The sequence below is a fragment of the Capra hircus genome, chromosome 19 (genome assembly GCF_001704415.2).
Source record: "Capra hircus breed San Clemente chromosome 19, ASM170441v1, whole genome shotgun sequence".
Taxonomy (NCBI): Eukaryota; Metazoa; Chordata; class Mammalia; order Artiodactyla; family Bovidae; genus Capra; species Capra hircus.
In genome coordinates, this window is record NC_030826.1 from 12,278,081 (window position 1) to 12,305,962 (window position 27,882).

A 27,882-nucleotide genomic window follows, 5' to 3' on the forward strand; every position below is an offset into this window, starting at 1 on the left:
TCTACTTACCCCTCCTTTCCCCTGTTTGTCTTGGTAATTTTCTTATTGAAATCTCCCTCAATATTTGGTGTTCCATGACTGTTCATTCATTTTTTTTTCTGTCTGTGCTATTGATACATAATTTATATACAATAAAATGCATAGATTTTAAGAATTCAATAAGTGAACCATTGTTCACTTTTGTAGCCACCACCCCAGTCAAATATATAAAACATTTCCACACCTCAGCATAGTTCCTTCCTATCTCTCTGCAGGTGTCTGTTTCCTACAACTCCAGTCACATACTCCTTACTTCACTACCTGTCAACCACTGTCTTGGACACCAAAACTAACTGGTTTTGCTTCTTTGCGACTTTGATATATAATGTAGTCACATGGTATATGCTCTTCTGTGTCTGGCTTATTTTGCTCAGTGTAGTTTTTGAGATTCATTTATGTTGATGCATGGACCAGTGGTTTCTTCATGTTTATTGCAGAATACTATTCTATTGTATGACTATACTGCATTTACTTTATCACCTGTTCCTTTATCAAGGGGTTAATATTGCTAGATTTTTTTCCTATTGTTAATAAAGCTCCTATGTATGTTTCTGTGCAGTATTTTCTTGTGTAATTAACAAGGAGTGGAATTAATTCGGTCATAAGGTTAAGTATATGCTTAACTGTATAATGACTATCAAAGTGACTTTTTCTTTTAATAGTTTATGCATTAAAAGATTGATTGGAAGACTTATATGTTTGAGTATATCGCTTGTTGACTTGTGGATTTTCCTTTTGGGAACCCAGCCATTTTTAAAAGGGGAATGGCGGCATCCCCCTCACCCCATGTCAGTAACAGTAGGTCTCTGTTCTAGAATCATTTACTTTCTTCAGAGAAGAATACTCATTGATTCTGCCCAGGTGATACATATGTCAGAATAGGGGAAGGAGAGCAGCGCAATGCAGATGCTCACTTAATCTTCACCTTTTTTCATACCTCGTGGTCCTTCCTGTAGCAACCTGGTGTGGTCGAGTATGGAGCCTTTCTGTCTCAGTGTCTCAGAGAATGTCTTTGGTTTCTTGATATATACCTACATCTAAAAGTGGTGTGCGGTGGCTAGATGGTAGATTGGTGCCCGACTCTTGTGCTCTAAGGGACCTGAGATTAGTCTAAGCACTTCTCTTGTAACTTTCAACCAATTTCTCTTCCATCCCGCATTTTACCGCTGCCTTCCCCTTTTTTTGTGGTAATTGGTACAGTGAATTCCAGAGCCTTTTTTGGGTGCTCTAGACAGGGTAAGTTAGTTTACTTTCTTGTCCACATTTCTCAGTTGGTTTCGATTGCTTAGGTTTCAATTTTCATGGGTCTGCTTAAGTGAGTCACCACTTCTCCAGACACTAATGTTCCCCAGAAAAAGATTGACTCTCATAGTTCCTCAGTTCTTCTTTCTCCTATTTTCTTTGTCCTTGTGAGTTTGTGTCCTTTTTTTATTCTTGCTGCAATTTTAGTGAAGTCTGTAGAGAGAAAGGAGGTAAAGAAAAGACCCATGTGTTGAATTTTCTAATTTTTCCAGAAATTACCTTTTCTTTCTAAATTAATATTATGTTTTCCTACCTTAAATTTTCTAGGCTTGATTCTCTTTTGTTTTCCATCCTGCCTAAATTTTTATTGTGAAAGTTTTCAAGGTTTCACTTGTATAGTGAACACTTATAGGTATTCCTTGTCTACAGCTGAATTAATTGTCAGATTTTATTTTTTAATAAAAATAGTTTATTTTCAGTAAATATGGATCTCTGGCAGTATTTTAGTGTCTGATAGTCTGTTCTGTGCCTACACAAGAGCTTATTCAGTCTGTCTGTTTGCTTTCGTTGTTGTTGTTTAGTCACTCTGTCGTGTCCGACTATTTTGGCTATCATAGACTGTAACCCACCAAGTTTCCCTGTCCATGAGATTTCCCAGGCAAGAATACTGGAATGGGTTGCCATTTCCTTATCCAGGGGATCTTCCTAAGCCAGGGATTGAACCTGCATCTCTTGCTTTGGCAGGTGGATTCTTTATCGCTGAGCCACCAGGGAAGCCCTGTTTGCCTTTACAAATGCTTTAAAAAGTTTATGTGTGTGTCTTCTCATATTATAAATGAGTAGATTCATTAGTCATCATTGCTTTTTTTAAACATATTACCAAGCATTCCTTGAAATATCTGTGACCCACAGTGTATAGATTCTCACAGTGATTGGTTTTTCTTGTCTCCTCCTCTGGACTACAAGCATCCTAATTTGTTATAAAGCCATTAATGAAAAGTAGGCATACTGAAGAAATAGGTATTCCAGCAGCTGAAGTAATTTCTTCTCCATAACTGTAATTTATGAAATTATCTTTGTTTTGTTTTTTCACTTTTGCATTCTAAAAAGGGGGAAAAATCAGTAAATTGGGGATGTTAATATTATGAATTCATTTTTTTAATGAATTAAGCATCTAGTAGTTATACTTTTCTGTAGCTGCTTGTTTGAATATTAGTTCTTATTGTTTTATCATTGCCCTACAGGTTGTAGAATTTGTGAACTTTCCCTCCCTACCACGGACTTTTCTTGAATGATAATCTATGTGCCAGGCACTCTTCAGTCTTTATCTTGCTGGCCCTTTCTGCCTTCCTTGAGTGTGTAGACCAGCCCCTTCTTCTTGTCCTTTGGAAGCTGCTCTTGTTTTTCCTAAGTATTCCTTGTCAGTCTTGTTTGAATGTTTTTTCCTTTCTCAGCAGGTACTGTAAGCATTGCTTTCTTCCAGTTTTGTCTCTATGTCATTTGTGCTCTTTATTCTTGACTTTAATTGCCAGCTACCTGCTCATGACTTTCATCGAACCTTTCCTAAACTTTACGCTCTGAATTGTAAAAACTCAGGGGGTCTCCTGAAGGTTGCTCATTTTCAGTATGTCCTTATCATTTCAGTTCAGTTCAGTCACTCAGTCGTGTCTGACTCTTTGTGACCCCATGGACTGTAGCAGACCAGGCCTCCCTGTCCATCACTAACTCCCAGAGTCCACCCAAACTCATGTCCATTGAGTCGATGATGCCATCCAACCATCTCATCCTCTGTCATCCTCCTCTCCTCCTGCCCTCAATCTTTCCCAGCATCAGGGTCTTTTCCAGTGAGTCAGTTCTTCACATCAGGCGGCCAAAGTATTGGAGTTTCAGCTTCAACTTCAGTCCTTCCAGTGAACACCCAGGACTGATCTCCTTTAGGATGGACTGGTTGGATCTCCTTGCAGTCCAAGGGACTCTCAAGAGTCTTCTCCAACACCACAGTTCAAAAGTACCAATTCTTCAGCGCTCAGCTTTCTTTATAGTTCAACTCTCACATCCATACATGACTAATCATTTAATTTATTATTTATCATTTTTCCTTCCTCACTTTTTTTTATTACATTCTCTTTCTACATGCTAAGACCATCTTTCAAAATTTCTCAGCGTAGAATCCTGAATGTTATTCTACATTGCTTCTACTTTTCAGTTAAGTTTCAAATTCTGTTGACTTTTCCTTCTAAATAGTTCCCAAATAGCTCCTCCTTTTTCTCCTCATAGTAGCAGTCCACCTTTTGCTTCCACATTTTGCTTACCACAGAACTGGTGAACTACCTGAATTTTATCTGACTGTGTTCTGTTTCCTATCTGCCTGGAGTTCATACCTGAATTGTGTCTGACAGAATCCCTTCCTTATTGTGTCAGAACAGAATTCTATGACTTGGTCAATGACTGCCTTAGGTTTATCTTTTACTACTCCCAGCCTTGTTCATTTTGTTCTGGTAACTCTATACATCATGCCCTGTATACTTTGAAACAAACTATTATCTCTGCCTGGCATGCCCTTGTCCATTTCGCTTGGGTTGGCCTTTAAATTTCCATCCAGCCTTCCATCCAGAAGTCTTATCTTTCTTCTCTAGCATGGGCTAAAGGTACCATTGTGGTACCTTCACTGACTGCATAGTACTAAAGAATATTTTTCTCTCCTTGTAGACAGAGATTGTTCTATTCAGTGAAAGGCTTCAGTGCCTAAAATAAAGCAATGGCTCAGTAATTTTTTGTTAGTGGATGTCTAAAAATTATAGTCAATTTATAGGTTACTTTCTTTGTTGAGGATGATACAGTTAAAGCTAAACTTGGGAGCATGGATAAATAGGTGCTCAAAGAGTACAAATAATATAATTTTTATTCCAGAGGAAATGAGGACATTGCTGCTGAAAAGGTATTAATGTCAGAGCCTAATGCCATTCAGCTTACCTGCTAATTGTTACCTCTTCTTTACTCCTGCCTAGAATTTGTATGCATAATTTAATGTTCTGCCAATTGAAGACAGTGGGTCAAGAATTTTCATGTTTATTTTTAAGATTAAATTTGAAAATATTAGAATTATAAAAAATATCTTTGGATTTATTTTACTTATCGAGGAAGAGAAGTAGTATTTGCTAGATTTTGTTAGAAACTGGGTTGAAAAAAAAGTAAAGATTTTGAGAGACATCTTTTCTCCTCAGGTTTCTTACCCGTCTTCTGTTTCTGAATTGCAGTTACAGATGTCGAGCTGAAACGACTGAAAGATGCCTTCAAGAGGACTTGTGGACTCTCGTATTACATGGGCCAGCACTGCTTCATCAGGGAAGTGCTTGGAGATGGAGTGCCTCCAAAAGTTGCTGAGGTAATCTTCATGCTCTAAGTTTTCCTTTGAGATAGTTATCCACCAGTCTGAATTCTTGAGGGTTCTCCTGGTCTTGACCGATTTAATCTTCCCTACAGTTATTTTCTTGCTGAGTAGGTAAATAGGTCTTGCTTTAGATGTCAATATGGCTGTGTTCTTAGAGGCCAAATGGGAGAACTGCAGGAGTGCAGCTCTGCTTCTGTGTACTTCTGATCTTTAAGAGCCACAGATCATAATCATGGAACCATTTATATGACTGGCTTCTTATTCTTATGAACTTTGTCACTCCAACATGTCCTTTTTATGTTGGGAGTGTTTTGATAAACTTTGAGTTTTAAAGCTTTCCATATAGTAAGACCTAATTAAATTATTTCTGTAAAATTAAGTTTTGTATATGAAACACTAGCTTATTGAAACTTGTAAAGTCTTATTTAGAGTCCATGAAAAATTTTTAGGTAGAGATACAGTGAGCTAAGTTGGTATAAATATCCCGTTTCTAACATTAAATTCACTGCCTTATACAGTGAATAAAGTATATGTAGTTAAGTATATATACAGTTATGTAATATGTCATTTGAAAGGTGAAATGAGAATACAATTAATAAAACAATGAAAATTGTAATAAGAATTTAAAGCTTAGTGTATTTCATAAACCTTAATTCACTATTCCTCTTTAGTGACAGTTGCAATTTCTAACCTGTGCTATGTGCTTTTGAGTTTATGGTTTATAATATAGAAAGTACACTTATTGCTCTTTTATGTGTGTTTTACTCTTTTTCTTGGTGGGGATATATGTTGTATTAATTTTATCATTTATTCTTGTGTAGAATTATTATGTACTTTCTTGCTGTCTTTATTTTGGATTTATGACAATTAATTTTTTCCTAATACTATTTATTGGGACCTTTTTTTCAGTATGAATTCATCTTCCTGTTTTGTCTTAAATGCTAGTATAATATAAAAATTTGGAATTTAGAATTTTTCATTTTAAGATATAACTAGCAATTTAACGAGTTAATACAAGTTGCCAATTAGAGGAAGGGATTTAAACTGAATCCATAGTAATTAAAACAACATTCTTCCAAATTCAAATATATACTAACTTAAGCCTTTCTTTTTCTTCAGCTCCTTCCTTAGGTCAAAATGTCAGATTGTAAATTCGTGGTGCCCAGAAAACTTAGGTTAGAATATCTGATTTATTTCTTTGGATCATGTATAAAGATTTACATGTGTCCATCTATATATCTATAAATAGAGGTCCATTCAGGTCCTTGTCCAGTTTTTAACTGGGTTGTTTGTCTTTTTAATACTTGAGTTGTAAGAGTTCTTTATGTATTCTAGATCCCAGGCCCTTATAAGATACATGGTTTGCAAAAATATTCACCCGGCCCATAATTCACTCTCTTGATGGGCTTACCCATTCTTCCTTTCATCCCTTGTTTCGCCTGGGAAACTAAGGTCACAAAGATTTACTCTTATGTTTCCCTTTAGGTCTCATCTGTTTTGTGCTAATTTTTGTGTATGGTGCAACGAGTCCAACTTCATTCTTTTGGAAATAGCTTTTTAGTTGTCCTGTTACCAAGTCCAGGCTCCTATTGCTCATTGCTTGACAGGTCAGTAAATCAAGAGATGTGTTGTTAGTGCCAGAAATAGCAACTTTTTCAAAAAGCCAGAAGATCAGGAAGATAGATGGTCAACTAGTGTCCCAGAGAACCATCTGATACCTGAATTAGAAGTTAGGCTTTTATAGTGAAAGGGGAGAGAGGGTGTGGCAGGTTGTTGCAAACTTTTTGGTACCTTTGTTCTTAACAGCTGTGCAGGCAAGTCTGATCACAATGTTCCTAGACCTCCTATGAGATAACAATTATTCTCCATTCTACAACTTTTTATCTCTATATGCGTGAGCCTTGAGAATGGGCTCTCCTGTATGTTTCAGGCTATAGCATCATTCTTTTACAAAAGGTGCAGAGCCTACATGACTAAGCAGAGGCAGCAGAGCACAAGGGTTAGAGTTAAAGGAATGGATTTAGTATGGAGTCAGGTTTCTTCTCGTCAGTTACAGTCTAGCACTGTTTGTTGAAAAGATTATTCTTTCCCACTGAGTTTTCTTATCACTGTTGTTGAAAATCAATTGACCATAAGCATACTGTTTTATTTCTGAATTCTCAATTCTATTTCATTGATTTCTGTCTGTCCTTGCATCAATATTGCATTATCTCGATTACGCTAGCTTTGTAGCAAGTTTTTAAATCAGAAAGTGTCGTCTCCTCAGCTTTATTCCTTTTCAAGTTGTGTCTGTTCTGGGTCCCTTGCATTTACATATGAATTTTAGTATCAGCTTTTCAATTTCTGCAAGAGGCTGCTGAGATTTTGATAAGAGTTGCATTGACTCAGAGTACAGCCATTTTAACAATATGTTAAATCTTCTGATTCATGAAATTAGAATGCCTTTCTATTGATTTAGATTTTTAATTTTTTTCTGTGATGTTTTATAGTTTTCAGTGTACAAGTCAAATGTCCATCAATAGAACAAAATGTGATATATCTGTAAAAAGGAATATTGTTAATAAAAAAGGAGTGAAATTTTCTGTTACATTCATGGATAAACCTCTAAAACATTCAAAGTCAAAGAAGCCAAACACAAAGACCACATAATTTTTTGTTCCATTTGCATGAAATGGCCAGGATAGCCAACACTATAGAAACAGGAAATAGATTAATGGCACTTTCGTTAAAATTTTAGCCGATTTTTTTTCTTACTTTCTTGCATAGTAGTTGCCTCTTTCCCCTGTTGATTTGGAGGAATCTATCCTTCTTGAAATGTCAAATACAGGTTTCCCTGTTATCTCAGCTCTGATATGCTCAAGAAATGTAAGATGATAGTTAAATGGTTTTTTCTTGTTTTTTGGTTAGGAGTGACACTCTTTCAGGCTTTCTACAGCTTCAGTGAAAATGGAACTCCCTGGAGCGTCATTTATATGTGAATATTTTGTAAATTTCATTTTACCCAAAACTATTTCAAGAGTCTCTGTCCTTTGGACTATGTGTTAAAAATTATCACTGGCTAGAATAACAAGTAATTGTTTTACAAGAACAATCTTAATTTTAAATTGTAAAATCTACAGTGATAGTTTCAAATTTCAGTTTCTTTGCAGCTTACACATTTTTGTGTGTAAATTCTACCACAGTATTAAACACAAAAAGAATTTTATAAATGCTTTTAGTGATGATGGTGGTAAGCTTCATTTATTCTATTATTTTCTGACCTAGGCTTATTTTAAGTGAGAGGTACTTTAGCATGTGAGTATTGATTAGTACATATAACATAGTGTAAGTTTTAAAGTACTGTAAGTAATCAAGTACTTCTGTCTTTGATCTCTGGTGTTTTTTCATGGAACGGGTGTCTGTATAGTGTCTCATACAGTAATCTCAAAGAACGAGTCATCCCCATTAAGCTCAGTTCTGGAACAGTTTCAGCATTTGTATAAAATGAGCCTTTTGCTTATATCAGGCATCTTTCCAAGGCAGGCAGGTTAATAGATAGATTTCATCAACTTTTGTGTGTATTTGGAAAAAGGAATGAATTTATGAGTATGTTTCATCCTTGCAGAGTACGTAGTTATTTGTTAAAGAGGAAATAGTACATTTGAAGTAGAATGGAAGTATAAATCTGGGCAGATAGTTTTGAAATTTGAATTTAGATGATAGTGGGTAGGCAGACTCATAGAATGGAAGATCTGTATTCTCTAGTTGCAGGGAAATGGGGGGATTTCTAAACAATGTGATTAGTTGCAAAGCTAAGGAAATAATCATTCCACTGTATATAGTCATTGTGAGATCTTTCTTAAAAGCCTTTGGAGAGTTTGGGCCTTAAATCTGGGTGAAGAGGGTCACCTACTCCTGGTGAGATGTGAAAATAATGATTTGAAGTAATAGTCGTGTTTTAACACCAGTATCAGATCCCGGTGATGGAACCTGGGTCTCCCACATTGCAGGCAGATGCTTTACCGTCTGAGCCACCAGGGAAGCCCCCGTTCATAAGAAAAGCCACAGAACCCCTAAAAGCTGCCAATTGTGGATGGAGAAAGAACTCTATTCCCTAGTTAATCAGAGCTCTTCTTCACAGTAGTAGTGATAACATAATATCAAGAGCAAGGAAAGATAGTTTTGGAATCTTCGTGCAGAAGGATGCTGAAACCATACTCCTCTTTGAACATTAAATCTTTTCCAAATTAGAGGAAAATGTACATTTTAAGCAAAAACAATCACAGACCCTGGAGTGTTTTTAGCATAGTGATCAACATGTGCAAACAAGCAACTGATTGGTAGTATATTTTTCCATTAGTATTGATAAGTTTATGCTGAAGTATTCGTATTGCATTTAGATGGCCCTTGGGACTTGAGACATGCATTTACTAGACAGTCTAGGTTTAGGGGGACTACCCATAGAATACAGGCTTGTGATTTTTGTTTGTTTGTTTTGATGTTAGTTGATCAGTATTATTGATTACATTCCTTTATGTTGGATTTACTAGCATCATGGGTAACAACTTTCTTGACAACTGCAGTCATTGACTGTTATCTCATGATGCTATTGATCATTGACTATTATAAAAGACTAAAATAATATATCAACCAGAGAAAAGCAACTAATGTTTTCATTTGTTACATTAAATACTAATCTTGACCTTATAGCTAACAGGAGAAAACTAAGCAGGATACTGATTTAAAATCTTTCCTTGGAACTAGAATCTGTAAAATATCCACTGTCTTTATCTTAACTGCGTCACTTAAAAAAATTTATTAATTTGGTTGTGTTGGTTGTGCCATGTGGAATCTTCGATCTTTGTTGTAGCATGCAGACTCTTAGTTTTGACATGTGGGATCTAGTTCCTCTATCAGGGATTGAACTTGGTCGCTCGCATTGGGAGGTAGAGTCTTAGCCACTGGACCACCAGGGAAGTCCAACTGAATCACTTTTGTTCATAGTGTAATATTCATGCTAGTTCTTAAATTTTATTTTATTTTTTAAAAATATTTCTCTTTGTATGACTGGTCCAAAAAGATTCCAAAGGCTATGTTAGATGAAGATAGTGAGAAAATATATCACTCCCTTCTTATAAAATTATAGATAGACTTTTTTAAAAAGTACATCATTGTCTTGATGGTTCTTAACTGCCAAGTTTTATCCTAGAGCATTTTTTTCCTTTGTCTGTAGACACCACTTACTGAACCATGGGGTGCACATTTAGTTGGCAGTTCTATAGTTTGGATGGATTTCTGGTTTCACATCAGGTGGTGCTTAAAAGCTCGTTGATTACACTTTCCATGGACTTGAGGTAGCTTGCGTTCAGTTCTTTTATCTTCTTCAGGGTTTCCACTTCTGTTTCTCCTGAGATGTTACTTCTGACAGCCCATTGTCTTAGCGTGTTTCTGTCGAAACTGCTGATTTTGCATTCTGTACTGGTCAATAGCTACCATCTCTTCTTACTTGGCTTAGTGCAATCATTTTGGTTTTTCTCTTGGCTACCTTGAGTTTGTCCTGTCCCTTTTCTCTGCCTGGAAGAGGTGGTGGATTCCCTGTGACTGGCTGGTCCTGGTGGCAGCTTTAAGTCAGGCAGCTTCTGTGACTCTAGCAAGTGATGGATCTATTCATCCTTTGAGGAATCACTGCACAGCTCACACTGTTGTGTCAACAGTGAGTTCTAAGCACAGCTGCCTGTTACAAATGGCCTGACAGAGTGAGCTATCCTAGAGCAGTTTTTCAAGTTTCATAAACTGTTGGAAAACAAAGTTTATAGTAGAAGAGCTGACATGTCATTAAGCATAATGGGACGAGGGAACTCCTTGTATAAAACATTGCGTCAAATACATTACGTAAATTATGAATGTTCTAAGTGGTATGCCAGATGTCAAAGAAGTTACTTACATTGGTACTAAAAATTACTCTTATAGAAAATAACTTATGCATAATCACTTATTTTGAATCCTGGGTATATTAAGTGAGCTACTGACATGACTAGTGAAGTAGATTATGAAAATAATTGATATCTTTTTCAAGTCAGTCTTGATAAGACATGTCTATCCAATAGCATATTCCTTAATTGGTATTATAAGATAAAATCAGGTTGATTTAATGGATAGTTGAGAGTGTTAAAAACCTCTGCCTAAATTTAGCTGATAAAATTCAGCCAAGTTTGACTATAGAAGCTGGAAATTTTTTATAAAATGAATTCTAAATGGTGGGAAAAATAACAACCCAAGTTTTCTAAATTTGGGTGAATGTAGAAGGAAAGCATATTCATTGTTATCCTTTCCCCCCTCTCTGCTTGCCCATGGAATAAATACAGCTGTATTTTATTGAGTGCCTAATAAATTTGTTTGTAACAGAAATGGAATGGTTTTATGTTTGCCTTGTATATGGTAGTTATTATCTTTTAGACTATCATCTTTGAGTAGTATGAGTTATTATATTCTGTATTTATATTAAAATGTAAGAAGGGTTATAACATATAGTTGAACTTTCTATATTTCCATATTTTTGTCATTAAGTGGTAAATACGAGTATCCTTTCTTAATGTACTTCTAAATGTAATTTCTTGATGCTTTATATTTTATGAGTAGCTGCCTGAAAATATGAAGAGAAAAGAATTTGTGTTCAGAGTCATTTATGCTTATAGCTTTAAGGTATACTTTTTTGTCCCTGGATCTCTCTCAAGTCATAGGAACATCCTGAAGCACCTTTCTGAGAATCTAAGGTGTTGTCCCAAATATTCTGTTATAAAAAACGATGGACATAATTGTTAACTGTGTAATGGTTAACTTTTTCATACTATATATATGTTGTGATTTTGAATACAAATATATACAATTCATATATTGTAGTTTCAAAAATATATGACATTTTATAGTCATCCAAAATTGTGATTTTTGGGGCTAACTTTGCAATTAAGGAACATTTTGCTCAATTTTGAGACTTTCATGGGTGTTTTCTCAGGAAATAAATGGCCTGAAGAAACAACAGTATATCCTCCTATATTCACACAAACTAATACAGGATAGCAAGTTATTTATTGGAAAATGTTAATGTATGATGGCTTAAAAGGAAGTCATTGTATAGTCTATCCTTTTTTTTAAAGTGTTGTTTTTAGTAGCAGTCTCATTTATTCCCATTATTTAAAATAGTTATTTGTTGTACAATGATTTTTTGTGAATGTATAAAAGGTTTTTGAAATTAATTCAAAATCATAGTGTGTAATAACTGGGTTATAATACACACACTAGCATGTTTCACTTTCATGCATTGGAGAAGGAAATGGCAGCCCACTCCAGCGTTCTTGCCTGGAGAATCCCAGGGACTGGGGAGCCTGGTGGGCTGCCGTCTATGGGGTCGCACAGAGTTGGACACGACTGAAGTGACTTAGCAGCAGTAGCAGCAGCATGTTGCCACTGTATTTTCTCCCATGTCAGTACCTTTTCTCAGCAATGTACATTTAATAACTAACTCATGGGAATATATTTTAAATAAGTCGTGTCCTATATTTTTAGCTGCTAAAGCTAAATTATTGAAGTCTTTAATTTATTCTTACTTTTCCTGAGAGTTTGATACTAGTAAAATATATTTCTTCATTAGGCAGTCTTTGACATTCGTTTTAAAACAGAAGTGTATTGAAAATGCTCATTCTGCTCGTTACAAATGTAGTATGATGTTTTTTCCGAGAGTATTCTTTTTTTTTAGACTATTGATCCTTTTTTTTTTTTTTTTTTGATTGCTCCGAGTCTTTTTTGCTGGGTGTGGACTTTCTCTAGTTGTGGCAAACTGGAGCTGCTCTTGGTTGTGGTGCACGGGCTTCTCATTGTGGTGGCTCTTCTTGTTACAGAGCACGGGCTGTAGGCGCATGGGCTTTGGTAGTGGTGCAGGCAGGCTCAGTAGCTGTGGCTTGCGGGCTCTAGGGCGTGTGGGCTTTGGTAGTTGTGGCGTGGGGCCTTAGTTACTCAGCAGCATGTGGAATCTTCCTGGACCAGGGATCAAATCTGTGTCCCCTTGCATTGGTAGGCAGATTATTATCCACTGCACCGCCAGGGAAGTCCACAAGGAAATTTTTTTTTAACTACTTTGCAGAATTATATTCAGTGACTTAACAGTAAAAAGGAAGATTATTGTACACTCAACAGTATGAGTGAGTCTGACAATAATTATGCTAAATAAAAACATAATTGGTAAAAATAGAGCACTTGCTATGATTCCATTCATATAAAATTCTTTAAAATACAGAGTCTGTCATGAAATGAAGCTTACCTAGAGACTGGGTACTGATGCTGGTGCAGGTGGAAAGAGAGGGAAGGATAATTCCTCAGGGATGAGAAACTTCTGAGGTGATAGGAATGTTTGAAGCTTTTCTTGATTGTGGTGATGATTTCAGTGATATGGCATGACATATGACAAAACATAAATTGTAAACATAAAATATGTGAAGGTAATTGTACCTCAGTTATTCCTCAAAAACTTTGTAAAACATTTGATTAGATATACTTTTTGAGCTTTTCAGGAAGAATATTTGATCTACTTGGAAAAGTGAGCCAGAAATATAAAAATTAATTATTGACAGATGTATGATTTCCTTTTCAGTCTTTGTTAGGATATTTGGGTTTTAGTTCTAACTTTACTATGTACTTCATGATCTTTTACTAGTCACTTAAGTTCTGAGGCAAAAGAACCTTTAAACCTTTCATCAAAATCATTGTAGGAATTTATAGGTTTATGACCAGCTTGACTATAATTAGAAGAGTTTGAAGTGCAGTTAAATTGTGATGTTCTACAAGAATTTTGAGACTGACTTTGAGATCTGCCTGAATGGGAGGAGAGAAGGTTGTGGGCTAGGTTAATCTGAGAAAGTTGGAGCAGTGAAGGGAAGGAATTCTCAATGATAAATTTGGAATTCTACCTTTTTCTCCTGGTTTAAAGTCACGGGTTAAATTAAACTTTTAGAAAACAAAAGTTACAGCAAGGCAATTCTAGAATGAGATCATTGATCATAAAAGGTATAGGATAATTAGCTTCTAAGAAAAGTATGGATAATAAAGTAGATAAGGATAGACAGGGGGAGCCAGGGTGAAGACAGGGATCCAGTCTTACCATCATGGATCAAGATGTGCAACAGCAAAGAAGAAAGCTAGCCAAGAAGTCTCCCTAGACAGAATTCAGGAATACTAACTCCAGGGAGAACGATTTTCACTTGAAACTTAGTAGTTGAATTTGTAGCATATTAAAGGTTTCTTTCTTCAACCATCAGTGGGTTTACGGAAAATTCCATTTCTTTCTTCAGATGGGAATAGATAAGTTATAAGGGACAAATATTTGCTTTAAAGGAAGCTAGTGAATAGAAGGGGAGTTACAACCCAGAACTTCAAAGACAATATTTGATTATATTAAGTCAGGGCCAAGCTAATTGAGAGGGTATACCAATAATTTACCTCACTGATGTCTAGTGACACTGTAGTTTATACTGAGTCTCTTTTCTAGTTGTGTATTTGAATAGACTTCAGTAGGCAAGATATCTTCAGAGATGAGAAAGGAGGGTATAACTGAATCTCAGGACTTGCCATCCAGTGTGGTGGCAGCAGGAATTTACTTCAGACAAAGGTAGTAATCTGGTTTGTTTAGTCATTCCTGGGAGTAGTTAGTTTATTGGTCTGACAGTCTATGAGATATAAAGTAAGTAATGTACAGAGGTATTCTGAATGTTTTGTTTAGGCAAGGCTCCTTTGCTTTTGGACTCGAGGAAAAGAGAGAAGATAATGAATGTTCTATTCTCTATATTTGAAAAGAATATTTATTAGTAGCTTACTTCCTGACTCTTACATAAACATTTAATGGCATGGATTCATGACTAGCGTATAACAGTCAACAGTTTCGTGTGGTATATGACACAGGTCTGGGATAATTCTTAACGTGAAAAATAGTGGATTATAGGACAAATATTAATGAAATAAATATACCAAGAATATGGAGCAACTAACATGTTTTAATATTTTCTGAAAATAATATTTAATGTTTTCCCTTTAATAATAAATTTCAAAATTTATTCTTTAACAATAAAGTAAGTTGACAGGATAGTAATCTATATAAATAAAATTAATATCTGTATCTTAGGATATCCTGTGAAAATAACCAGACTTGTGTCACAAAACTTGGCTACATATGTTTGGGGAGATAGGACTTACAAACTATTCTATATTCTGTGCATGAACTTTTCATCTTTAGGATAATTTCAAGGAGAGAGGCATCTTACAGAATATCTCATACTGAGATCCAAGAATACCATGTGACTTAACACAAGTATTAAGTCTCAGCAGAATGAGAAAATAAACGATGATTTCAAATATGGACCTTAAATCAAGTTATGTGGGTAGATGGGCCGACATACAGGCTTTATTATTGATAAATAATAAACCACCTTCTCCCACCTAAAATCCACAGTGACTAAATACATTAATTTTTTCTTTTATGTAAAAGAATTTCAAAGGCAGGTATTCTAGGGCTTGAGTGGCAGCTGCCCTTTATCGTTAGAGTTGTTGTTGTTTAGTTGCTAAGTTAATTTGGAAATCAACCCTGAGTATTCATTGGGAGGACTGATGCTGAAGCTGAAGCTCCAATACTTTGGCCACCCAATGCAAAGAGCCAACTCATTGGAAAAGACCCTGATGCTGGGAAAGATGGAAGGCAGAAGACTCCTTGCAACCACATGGACTTTACCCTGCCAGGCTCCTCTGTCCTTGGGATTTCCCAGGCAAGAATAGTGGAGTGGGTTGCTGTTTCCTTCTCTGGGGGATCTTCCTGACCCACTGCCATCTCCTGCTTGTCAGGCGGGTTTTTTACTGCTGAGCCACCAGGGAAAACTGTATTATAAGGGACCCAGGCCATATTTGATCAGTCTTTCTGGAAGTCCATCTGTTGACTTTTAGTTTTATCTCATTGGTTCTCCCCAGTTGCAAGAGATGCTAGAAAATGTAAAAACTGTAAGTTTGAAGAAGTATGATAGTATCTTAGAAAAAATTAGGGTTCTATTACAAGAAAGAAAAGAAAATAGAATTATATAGATAACTAATGGTTTCTGCGATGTGCTGTACCATACAGGGTGTATTATGATCCAGGATAAGTAGCAACAGGAATATACTTAAATACATTGGACAGTTGAATATTTTATTTAATAAAACTGCCTTTAAAAAACGTATGCAATAAATGTTTTAGTTATACTATTTATATTATACTGCTCTTCTGTTAATTGCTCTATACTTCATGTTTTATAATCTTATTTATGATCTGAATTATTATTTTTATCATAGTGATATATGCATATAGTTAAAGTGGAATCAGAGATTTAAAAACAAGAATCTTTGTCCCCACCTATTTAAATCTCATCATGGTTCCAGAAGCAAGCACTTTCCAGTAATAGTTTCTTATATACATACCTCCATTTTCTAAATACTGTTCTTTACTCCTCACTCTTATTTTAGATTTTATCCTTTGCTTTCCAGTGATGGTGGTGGTTGTTCAATTGCTCAGTCGTGTCTGACTCTTTGTGCCCCTACGGACTGCAGCATGTCAGGCTTCCCTGTTCTTCACCATCTCCTGGAGTTTGCTCCAACTCATGTCCATTGAGTTGGTGATGCCATACAACTATCTCATCCTCTGTCTTCCCTTTCTCCTTCTGCCTTCAGTCTTTGCCAGCATCAAGGTCTTTTCCAATGAGTTGGCTCTTCGCATCAGGTAGCCAAAGTATTAGAGCTTCAGCTACAGCATCAGTCCTTCCAATGAATATTCAGAGTTGATTTCCTTTAGGATTGACTGGTTTGATCTCCTTGCAGTCCAGGGAACTCTCAAGAGTCTTCGTCAACACCATAGTTCAAAAGCATCAATTCTTTGACACTCAGCCTTTTTTATTGCCCACCTCTCACATCTGTACGTGAGTACTGGAAAAACCATAGCTTTGACTATACGGACCTTTGTCAGCAAAAGAATGTCTCTGCTTTTTAATACGCTGTCTAGATTTGTCATAGCTTTTCGTCCAAGGAACAAGTGTCTTTTAATTTCATGGCTGCAGACACCATCTGCAGTGATTTTGGAGCCCAAGAAAATTAAGTCTGTCACTGTTTCTGTTGTTTCCCCATCTATTTGCCACAAAGTGATGGGACCAAGTGCCATGATCTTCGTTTTTTGGATGTTGAGTTTTAAGCCAGCTTTTTTATTCTCCTCTTTCACCTTCATCAAGAGGCTCTTTAATTCCTCTTCGCTTTCTGCCATAGGGGTGTTGTCATCTGCATATGTGGGGTTATTGATATTTCTCCCACTCTGCCGGGTCTTCGTTGCAGCATGTGGGATCTAACTCCCTGATCCTCCCAGATCAAACCCTGCATTGGGAGTGCACAGTCTTAGCTATTGGACCACCAGGGAAGTTCCTTTCCAATGGTAGAAGATATTTAACATCCTTGCACACTCCATACCATGTCATCCCAATGCAATTGTATCATAATCTTTGATTAAATTGGTATTTGTTATTTATAGCATTATAACTGTGTAAATATTCTCTGCAACATGTTGTAGTATAATTTAATTTTTTATTAATTTTTTTTTTTTTTTTTCCCCCTGGAATTGTAACAGTTTCCTTCTTTATTAAAAAAATTGAGATATAGTTTATTTACCATGTTTTATAATGTTCAACAGAGTAATTCACAGTTTTTAAAGATTATGCTCCATTTATAGCTGCTATAAAATATTGCCTATATTTTTATTTCCTTAGTTTTCGTACCTGTGGCTAAATCGTTCTACACCTTCTAACAGCTTTTTAGTTTAATTTTCTGTGAGATGGTGGTTAACTTTTTACATTGATCTTCTAGATGTATTTTTAGCTTAATTATCTTAGTTGTGGTAGATACATATATACATGTCATATCCATCTATTTATATCGGGGTGTCTTTGTTTCCTCTAATATTCCATGGATTTTTGTGCTTTTTGGACTTCCTTGTCCTAACCATGAATGAAAAAAAAATTTGATGCAAGATTTAATTAGTGACTTTTCCTTACTTGCTGTTGAAGTAATGTGGGACATTGAGATAAAATATAGGAAGTGAATTGAGGGTGAATTTTAATCACATCATTTGCATGTTGTTAAATTACCATTAATGACAACTGTGGGAATATACCAGATATAAAATTCCATCTGTGCAAAGCAGCTGACCTCAGAGGAAGGAGAAATCAGGCTTAAGAATTGTTTAATTTTATTTTTTTCCCCTCATGAAAGAAGCTGAAATATCCTTTAAAATCAGGTTAGTAGCATCTCTGAAAATGTTTTTGTGTTTTTCTAGCTTCCGGCTAGAGTTTAGCTCTTCAAATAGTTTATAAATCTAAAAATCAGTTTATAATTTGTGCTGTTCATAGAAATTAATAGTAGGCAAAACAGTTTTATTTTATGTATGGGTGGCAAATTTAATAGTATTCTCTCTTTGAAGAATAATTTTTTCATAAGTTTCCAAATGACAGAAGCAGTAAAGGCATTTTGACAGTTGTATCGAAAACTATACTGGCATATAATACCTCATGTTAAGATTCATCCTGAACTATTTTTCCCATCTTTGCTTTTTCTTGTAGTTACATTTGATTTTCAGAAATTTCAGATTAGGAATCAAAAGACTTACAGGAGCAGTCTTCAGAAGAGTGTATTAAACCAACTTTGCTATGTATGCCCCTTCTTTGATTTAAATGAAATAGTAGTATTTCTTTCCCTAGCAGCTTTTCCCTTAACAGTTTCCTAATTATTGAGATACAATATATGCTCTTTAATTCACTCATTTAAAGTATATAGTTAATGGTTTTTAGTTGGTTCACAGAATTGTGCAACCATCACCACAGTCAGTTTTATCACCCTAAAAGAAACCTTTTTTTCTCCATCCCCTCCTCTGCCAGCCCTAAGCTGAAGAATATGCTAGCTACCTTTCATCTCTATAGATTTACCTATTTTGGACATTTCATATAAGTAGAATCACATGGTCTTCAGTGACTGGCTTCTTTGACTTAGCATCTGTCTTGCAGCATGTATCACTTCTTCATTCCCTTTTATAGAATAATATTCTATTACATGGATATATCACATTTTTTTATTGTTTACCTATGGATAGATATTCGAGTTATCTTCACTTTGGGGGGCTATTATAAATAATGATGCTATGAACATTCTTGTGCATTTGTGTGGACGTATGTTTTCATTACTCGAGTATATACGTTGGGTGGAATTTCTATATCTTATGATAACTCTTGTGTTTAACCTTTTGAAGAACTGCCAGATTGTTCTGCAAAGTTGCTGCACCATTTTACGTTACCATCGACAGTGTGTGAGGGTCCAGTATTTCTCTACACCCTTGCCAACCTTCTTATTTGTTGTTTTAGTTGGTAAGTTGTGTCCAGATCTTTTTGCAGCACATTGGACTGTAGCCCGCCAGGCTCCTCTGTTCATGGAATTTCCCAGACAAGAATACTGGAGTGGGTTGCCATTTCCTTCTCCAGGGAATCTTTCCAAACAAAGATGGAAACTGTGTCTCTTGTGTCTCCTGCATTGTCAGGTAGATTCTTAACCATTGAGCCACTTGGGAAGCCCAACTTTGTTATTAACTGTATTTGATTATAGTCATCCCAGTGTGTGTGAAGTAGTATGTCATTGTGGTTTTGATTTGCATTTTGTTGAATAGTGGTATCCTGAAATAAAATTTTTATTTTCTTAAAGAAGAGTGTTTGAAAAGAGTAACTGTTCAGGTATCCTGACTAAATATATTAGTGGATCTAAAATGTATAGTAAAGGTTTATACATTCTGTGGTATACATGTATGTGAGAGTTTGTATCTGGCTTAATTGGCTCAAGCCATTTCAGGGCACTGAAGAATTTGAGGTTTTCTGTATTTCAGCAATAGATACTTTTGAAAATTTAAGTCATTCATGAAATTAAAATTTGAAAATTTTAATAGTCATTCATCAAATTTAATGTTGATATAAAGGACTTAATCTATATTTTATATGGTAGCTTTATAAGTTCTAGGTCTAGAAATCAGGGACTGTCTCCTCGTTTTTGAAACCCAAGTCAGTTCATTTTGATGTTTTCCAGTCTTGATCCCTTTTCTGAATTTCTGCTTTTTAAAATCCATTTTTTATACTATTTATCTGTTAATTTTGTATAAATTTTCTGAAAATTTATAGAGAACCAAGATAAAGTGCCATTGGGCTTTTAAATCACTTATACATTTTCTTGGTTTGTAGTATCAGTTCAGTTCAGTTCAGTCTCTCAGTCGTGTCCGACTCTTTGTGACCCCATGAATCGCAGCACGCCAGGCCTCCCTGTCCATCACCAACTCCTGGAGTCCACCCAGACTCGCGTCCATTGAGTCAGTGATGCCATCCAGCCATCGCATCCTCTGTTGTCCCCTTCTTATCCTGCCCCCAATCCCTCCCAGGATCAAAGTCTTTTCCAATGAGTCAACTCTTTGCATGAGGTGGCCAGAGTACTGGAGTTTCAGCTTTAGCATCAGTCCTTCCAAAGAACACCCAGGGCTGATCTCCTTCAGAATGGACTGGTTGGATCTCCTTGCAGTCCAAGGGACTCTTAAGAGTCTTCTCCAACACCACAGTTCAAAAGCATCAATTCTTCGGTGTTCAGCCTTCTTCACAGTCCCAACTCTCACATCCATACATGACCACTGGAAAAACCATAGCCTTGACTAGACGGACCTTAGTCAGCAAAGTAATGTCTCTGCTTTTGAATATGCTATCTAGGTTGCTCATAACTTTTCTTCCAAGGAGTAAGCGTCTTTTAATTTCATGGCTACAGTCACCATCTGCAGTGATTTTGGAGCCCAAAAAGATAAAGTCTGACACTGTTCCACTGTTTCCCCATCTATTTCCCATGGAGTGATGGGACCAGATGCCATGATCTTCATTTTCTGAATGTTGAGCTTTAAGCCAACTTTTTCACTCTCCTCTTTTACTTTCATCAAGAGGCTTTTTAGTTCCTCTTCACTTTCTGCCATAAGGGTGGTGTCATCTGCATATCTGAGGTTATTGATATTTCTCCTGGCAGTCTTGATTCCGCTTGTGTTTCTTCCAGTCCAGCGTTTCTCGTGCTGTACTCTGCATAGAAGTTAAATAAGCAGGATGACAATATACAGCCTTGACGCACTCCTTTTCCTATTTGGAACCAGTCTGTTGTTCCATGTCCAGTTCTAACTGTTGCTTCCTGGCCTGCATACAGATTTCTCAAGAGGCAGGTCAGGTGGTCTGGTATTCCCATTTGTGGTATAATACTAACTAAATTCATTTCTCCAAGGACAATTTTTTAGATACATAAACAAGTGTTATTTAGTTCTCCTAAATGTTATTTAGTTCTTTAGTTCTTGGTTGTGGTGCACAGACTCTCTAGTTACGGTGCATGAGTTCAGTGGTTGTGGCAGTTAGACTTAGGTGCTCCATGGCATGTGGGATATTAGTTCCCTAACCAGAGATTGAACCCATAGACTCTTAACCACTGGACCACCAGGGAAGTCCCACTGCTCCATTATATATAAGGGACTTGAGCATCCATGGATTTTGGCATCTGCCAGGAGCTTGAAACCGGTCCTCTGTGGACACCAAGGGACAACTGTATATTTGTTTTTATCATGCTGTGGGTATTGATGGTTCAGGCTGTAAGTTCCAACCGGTCTTCTTTCCGTTGTGTCAGTGAAGGTTTCGCAGCCTTTGCAGTGCTGTTTGGATCTGTACTGCATGTGCAGCGCACCCAGTGGACAGTCTGGAACCTGGGTGTTGATCTGTCTTCAATTTGTAATTCTGTTTAGGGTCAGATCCATGCTGGTTAGGGCCACATCCATGCATGTGCAGTTTGGAGACAAACCCAGTAGTTCAAAAACATCTTTCCTGAGCTGCTTCCTCCTCTCAATATCCATAATATTTTTCCTTTCCCTGAGCTCCCATGTCTAGTTGTCCTATCAGAGCCAAGCCAGAGGACAACAGAGAGAGGAAAAAGCCAATAATGAGAGTTTGTCTCACCCTCTTGGGACTGGAGCTACTCTAATTGGAGAGTATGATAGACTGAATCATGGACCCCCAAATCTCCAGGCGTTAGTTCCTGGAGTCCATATGTGGCATGTCTGTGGAATCGTGGTAATATATGTGCATGTTCTAAAATGCCAGGTTTATTACCTTACCTGAAAATATTTTTATTTAATTGAAAAAAATCTTCCTTGACTACTGGAAATAGGTTTACATAATTATGTATTCTTGGTTGTTTCTCAGTTAGATATTTTCAACAGTGTTTGTTCTCTGAAAATTTATTGTGTGGGTGGCATTGTGCTAATGATGATATTGAAGGTATTTATAACCTGTCCTCTTTGGTTTTATAATAAGTATTCTAGTTGCCCTTGTGATTTAATTAAATAAAATTGGCTGTTTACACAGTGTGTATCACATCCTCATATAAATTGTTGAGTTGGGTCTTGATTTTCCCATTTCTCATAGAGTTATGTAGTATTTACCTATACCTAATAGTTACATGGTGTGGTGTTTAGGTCAGTATAAGCTACCAAAGGTTGTAGGTGAGGGCATGGACTGGCGTAAGTTTCGGAAGATCGTGATCTGAGCATTCCTGGCTCTTAGCTGGAGGGACAGATCAAGCTAATAACAGTATAATACTGTAATTTGCTCATTTTTTGTCTCAGTGAGAGATACTATGAAGGTAGTTCTCAGAAGAGCTGTCCTAAGAGCTGTCCTTCTGTAAATTTACATTTAAGAAATAAGATTGATAGGAATTGCCTGCTGATCCAGTGGCTAAGACTCCATGCTCTCCATGCAGGGGACCTGGGTGTGATCTCTGGTCTGGGAACTAGATCCCACATTCTGCAACCAAGAGTTTTAATGCCGCAACCAGAGCCTGCATGCCACAATGGAAGACCTGGCACAGCACCTCCCCCCAAAAAATTCTCTAAAAAAAATTAATAGGAAAAAAATAAAAATGCAAAAACAAAGTAATAAAATAATAAAAACAAATAGGGATGATACAGCACTGGATCAAATAAATCTTTTTCCATTTCAAAGGACTTTTAAAAAATCTACGAGAATAAGTTCCAAGACACTTTCAATGAGATAAAGATGTAGACTGAGGAAGCAAAAGGCACATGGAACAGAAGTAGTATAGGTCAGTTTCTGATTAAAGTTCAACAAAATGTTGGTGCCAAGAAAGATCAATTAAGTTGTTCCTTCTTTACTGTCTCTCCATTTGATGCCTGGCCCATAGATATTTGTTACATGGGGTATAATTTTATTACTTTTTTGGCTTTATAAATAATTTCTTTCTTTCTTTCTTTTTGGCTGTGCTGTGCAGCATGTGGGATCTTAGTTCCTAACCAGGGGTTGAACCCATGCCCCTTGTGTAGGGGGCACAGAATTTGAACCACTGGACAGTGAGGGAAGTCTCAGTTTGCTTCTTCTTTTTAATTGGAAAAGTGTTATATTATTTTTGTTTTCAAATACATTCATGTTGTAAATGTGTGGATCTATGTGGAATTTTTTCTGTGGTCACTTGCCCTTTAGGAGAAAAACTAGCTATTATAGCTAATAGTAGAGAGAAAATATTATGTAGAATACATTTAATAGAAAATTTTTCCTAAAAATTCTTTCTGTGGTACATTTATTCAAATATTAAGATCTGTTCATCCTAAACTTTCAAACTGCAATTTTTAGTAAGATAAATACAGATTCACATGCACTTAATAACAAAGAAAAGAGCACCAATAACAAAAAAAAGAGCACTTAATAACAACAACAAAAATATATTTTGCCAGTTTTTCATGAAGATAACATTTTCCAGATGCAAAAAAACCACAACCAGGTATTGTCACTGGTATTATCCACTGATCTCATTTCGCTTTCCGTGTGTGTGTGTGTGTGTGTGTGTTTAATTCTGTATAGTTTTATAACTGTGTGGGTGCATGTATCTACCATCACAATCAAGATTCTAGATAGTTGGTAAAGTCATCGAGCTTAATAGCTTGATAACCTGTGGGTTTTCTGTTGGTAGAAGTCGCAGCATGGAACCACATGCAGTATGATTTACCACAGTCCATTTATCAATCTTCCAGCAAAGTTCCTTTGGTTTCTGGTTCTGATTGGTCTGGGGCACGTCTCATGATACCCTTTAGTTCCTAAGAGTTGAAGTCCCTCATTCAAGTATGTTTGGGGATCCTTTCATTTGTCCAAGAGAGCCCTGAAAAAGGGCTGGCAGCTTAATTGTACTGGTATTTTGAAAGCGCTGTATTGAATGTTTTTGGACTGAAAAATAGTCCCCGTTACTAATTTTCATTGTCTCTTTTTTCCCCTTACCAGGATCAGGAATATGTTTTTCAGCCCCCCTGGGAACCACATTAAGCCCTCACCAGCCTGTTTATTTGAAGGATAATAGGGCATTTATTTCATGTCCTTGAATCCCAAAGAGATATGACCTGGGCTTACCATTAGCCTTTTCTCTACTAGATCACTTAAAGCATCATGCTTTAATAACCAAGGTGGTTCATTTTATCCTTCTATGGATAATTTCAGTTGAACCCCAAACTGGCAATATCAGAGTTATATATGATAACGTGGTTTGCAAACATTACAGGAGGTACAAATAAAAGTAATTTGTTTGTTTGAAACCAAACCTTTCCTTAGAGATACTATATGACTGTGAGAGACTTTGGTGGTGGTTTATTAATATTATAATGCTGCTTTGTAAATATATCTTTTAGTATTATACTTTGAACAACCACATAATGCTGTTGATGGGGATATTAACTTTGAATACTTGGTAAAAATTGTGTTTGCCTATTAAATTCACAATTTTTTAATCTTTTCATTTAACATACACATTTGTATATATTGCATTTTTCATGATGCAGGTACTGATGTTACTACCATTTAATGAATGAGAAAAAGATACCAAGTCTTAAGGATGTTAGGTTACTTGCCCCAGTATTAAACCTAATGAGGAGACCAGGATTCAGGTCCAGGTATCCAAATCCTTATTAGCTTCTGTTCTGTGGTGCCTCCCATGGATGATGATAATAACTAAAATTTATGGAGTTGTTTACTATGTACCTGGCTTAGGATAATTATTTTATGTAAATTATCTCATTTAATTTTCACCATACCATGTGACTGGTGTTATTATTAATAGCACCATGGAGGTAGTTAGTCCCATTATCTGGACTAGAAAATTGAAGTTACATAATTTATTTGACCATACACCTCCTAATTAGAAGAGCTAGGATTTGACCCCAGATCTTTTTGGTTCCAGAGTTGGTAACAGTTATGTTTCACTGAAAACTTACCTGCAGTTGCAAGAACGTACATTTATTTGTCATGTTAATTCTTGTACCCTCATAAGATGTACAACACTGTATTCTATTGAAAAACCGTCTTCTCTGGTGACCATGGCTTCATTTTTCACGTGATTTATATCCCTGTCCATATGATATGGCCAGTGAGGACAATTAGAAAATATATCTTTTTTTTCTTGTTCTCTTTCTGTACTTTTTAACAAATGATACATTCTCATGGTTCAAAATTTGTAAAAGAACAGACGGTGAAAAAAATCTCCTTTCTACCCAGTCCCCTAAGGCACCTCATTTCTCTTCCCAGAAGGAAGAATATTTCTTACCAGGATTTTTTTTCCTTGGCCTTAGTGTGCAGCTTGTGGAATCTTAGCTACTTGACCCAGCTCCTGGCAGTGAACCGAGTCCCCTGACAGTGGAAGCGTGGAGTCCTAACCACTGGACCAACTGCCAGGCAATTCTCTTTTACTAAGTTTTGATGTATCCTTTTAAGAGTTAAGATATATCTTAAAAGTATGAATTGGGATATTTACTCTATTTAAAAAAAATTGCCATCACAGCAGTTTCTTTAAATTTCCAAAACTATTTGTTATCCTGGAATTTACAGAATCTAACTCTTGGGATTTTTTGTTTGTTTTGGTAAGAACACTTAAGTTCTCTTAACAAATTTGAATTAGTAGTATAAAATGTATTAATAATATTATCAACTATATTCATGTTGTACATTAGGTTTCCCTCCTTCATCTTACAGCTGAGAAGTTTGTGCCTTTCTCCCTACCTGACCTTGTTTCCCCCAAGCCTTGGTAACTACTTTTCCACTCGGTTTCTAAGAGCTTGACCTTTTTTTTTTTTTCCTTGAAAGATTCCACATGTCAGTGACACCAGAATTTTTCTTTCCCTTTCTGGTTTATTACTTGTAGAATAGTGCCCTCAAGCTTTATCCATGTTACTGCAAATGGCAGGATTTTCTTCTTTCTTGTGGCTGAATAATACTCCATTGTAAATGTATGTGTGCTCAGTTCTATCTGACTCTGCGACCCCATGGACTGTAGTCTGCCAGGCTCTTCTGTCCATGGGATTTTTCAGATAATCATACTGGAGTGGGTTGCCATTTTCTCAAGGGGATACCACATCTTTATTCATTTATCCATTGATGGATACTTAAGTTGTTTCCGTATCTTGGCTATTGTGAAAAACATTTGCTGCATTGAAAGTGGGAGTACCTATATGTCTTTGACATCCTCTTTTTGTTTCCTTGGATATATTCCCAGAAATGGGATTGCTGGATTATATGGTAATCCTCTTTAATTTTTGAGGAACCACCATACTGTTTTCCATAATGACTGCACCAATTTACATTCCTGCCAATAGTGCCCTGGGGCTCCATTTTCTCCACGGCCTCACCACTTTATTTTTTTCCCCAATTTCATCAAGATACAAATTGACATACAGCATTGAAGTTTAAGGTGTACAGCATAATGATTTGACTTACATATTTCTTGAAATGTTGCCACAGTAAATTTAAACATCTGTCATTCTATATAGATATAAAAAAGAAAAAAATTTTTTACTCATGATATGACCTCTTTTAATTTGCTCTCTTGATAACTTTCAGGTACACCATACAGCAGTGTCTCATCTTTTTAATGATAGCTATTCTAACAGGTGTGAGGTGATATTTTCTTGTGATTTGATTTGTATTTTCCTAATGACTAGTGATGTACCTAATGTACCTGTTGGTCATTTGTATGTCTTTGTAAAAATGTTTATATTCAGTTCCTCTGTCTTTATCCAAACCCGGTTTCTTTTTTGTTTTGTTTCTTTTGGCTATTGAGTTCTTTATATATTTTGGATATTAATCCCTTATCGTACACATGACTTGCAAATATTTTTCTGTTTCTCAAATTTGCCTGATGATAAGATATCCCAGAATGTTATTTATTTGTTGAATGCATATTTTTGGCTACTGAGGGAAATAGGAATGTAAGAATATCTTGGCACAAAGACATCTCAGTTCTTAAAATGGCATTTTAGAGCCCACATATTCTTAAATGTAGCTACAAGGGAGCAGTTGCATATGACAGCACCTTGCTGGTTCTCTTAGTTTGGCTGTTGACTTCCCTCCAGGTTTATTTTTACCAGTAACCAGTGTCCATATGTGCAGAAAGAGTGCTGTATGCTCAATTACTTCCTTTTTTAAAATTTATTTTATTAATGTGTAGTTGCTTTACATCGCTGTATTAGTTTCTAGTATACAGTAAAGTGATTCAGTTACACTTATATTAGGTTGGTGCAAAAGTAATTGTGGTTTTGCATTAACTTTGCCATTTGATATTGAAATACATTCTCAAATAGATGTGGTTTCATGAAAATTTCTTGCTTTATGTTTTTTGCTAATGAATTATTACTTGCTGTTTATTTTACATTTATTTGAGACTAGGGAAATGATGTTAGACAACAAGCAAATTCGAGCGATTTTGTTATTCAAGTTCAAAATGGGTTGTAAAGCAGCAGAGACACCTTACATCAACAAAGTGTTTGGCCCAGGAGCTGCTAATGAATGTACAGTGCAACGGTGGTTCAAGAAGTTTTGCAAAGAAGATGAGAGCCTTGAAGATGAGAAGTATAGTGGCTGGCCATCAGAAATTGACAACAACCAACTGAGAGCATAACTTTAATAAGCTGATGATCTTACAACTTACACGAGAAGTTGCTCAAGAACTCAGCGTTGATCATTCTAAGATGATTTTGCATTTGAAGTGAATTGGAAAGGTGAAAAAGCTTGATAAGTGGGTGCCTCATGAGCAGACCA

The 27,882-nt window shown here is 36.2% G+C and overlaps 1 protein-coding gene across 1 annotated transcript in view; it reads left to right on the top strand.

The window, feature by feature from the left end:
- USP32 (ubiquitin specific peptidase 32) overlaps positions 1 to 27,882 on the top strand; it is a 195,797-nt gene that overhangs the window by 57,134 nt on the left and 110,781 nt on the right. Inside the window, exon 2 of the mRNA XM_018064149.1 lies at positions 4,539 to 4,666. Coding sequence (XP_017919638.1) covers positions 4,539 to 4,666 — 128 coding nt within the window. The remainder of the gene's footprint in view (positions 1 to 4,538; positions 4,667 to 27,882) is intronic.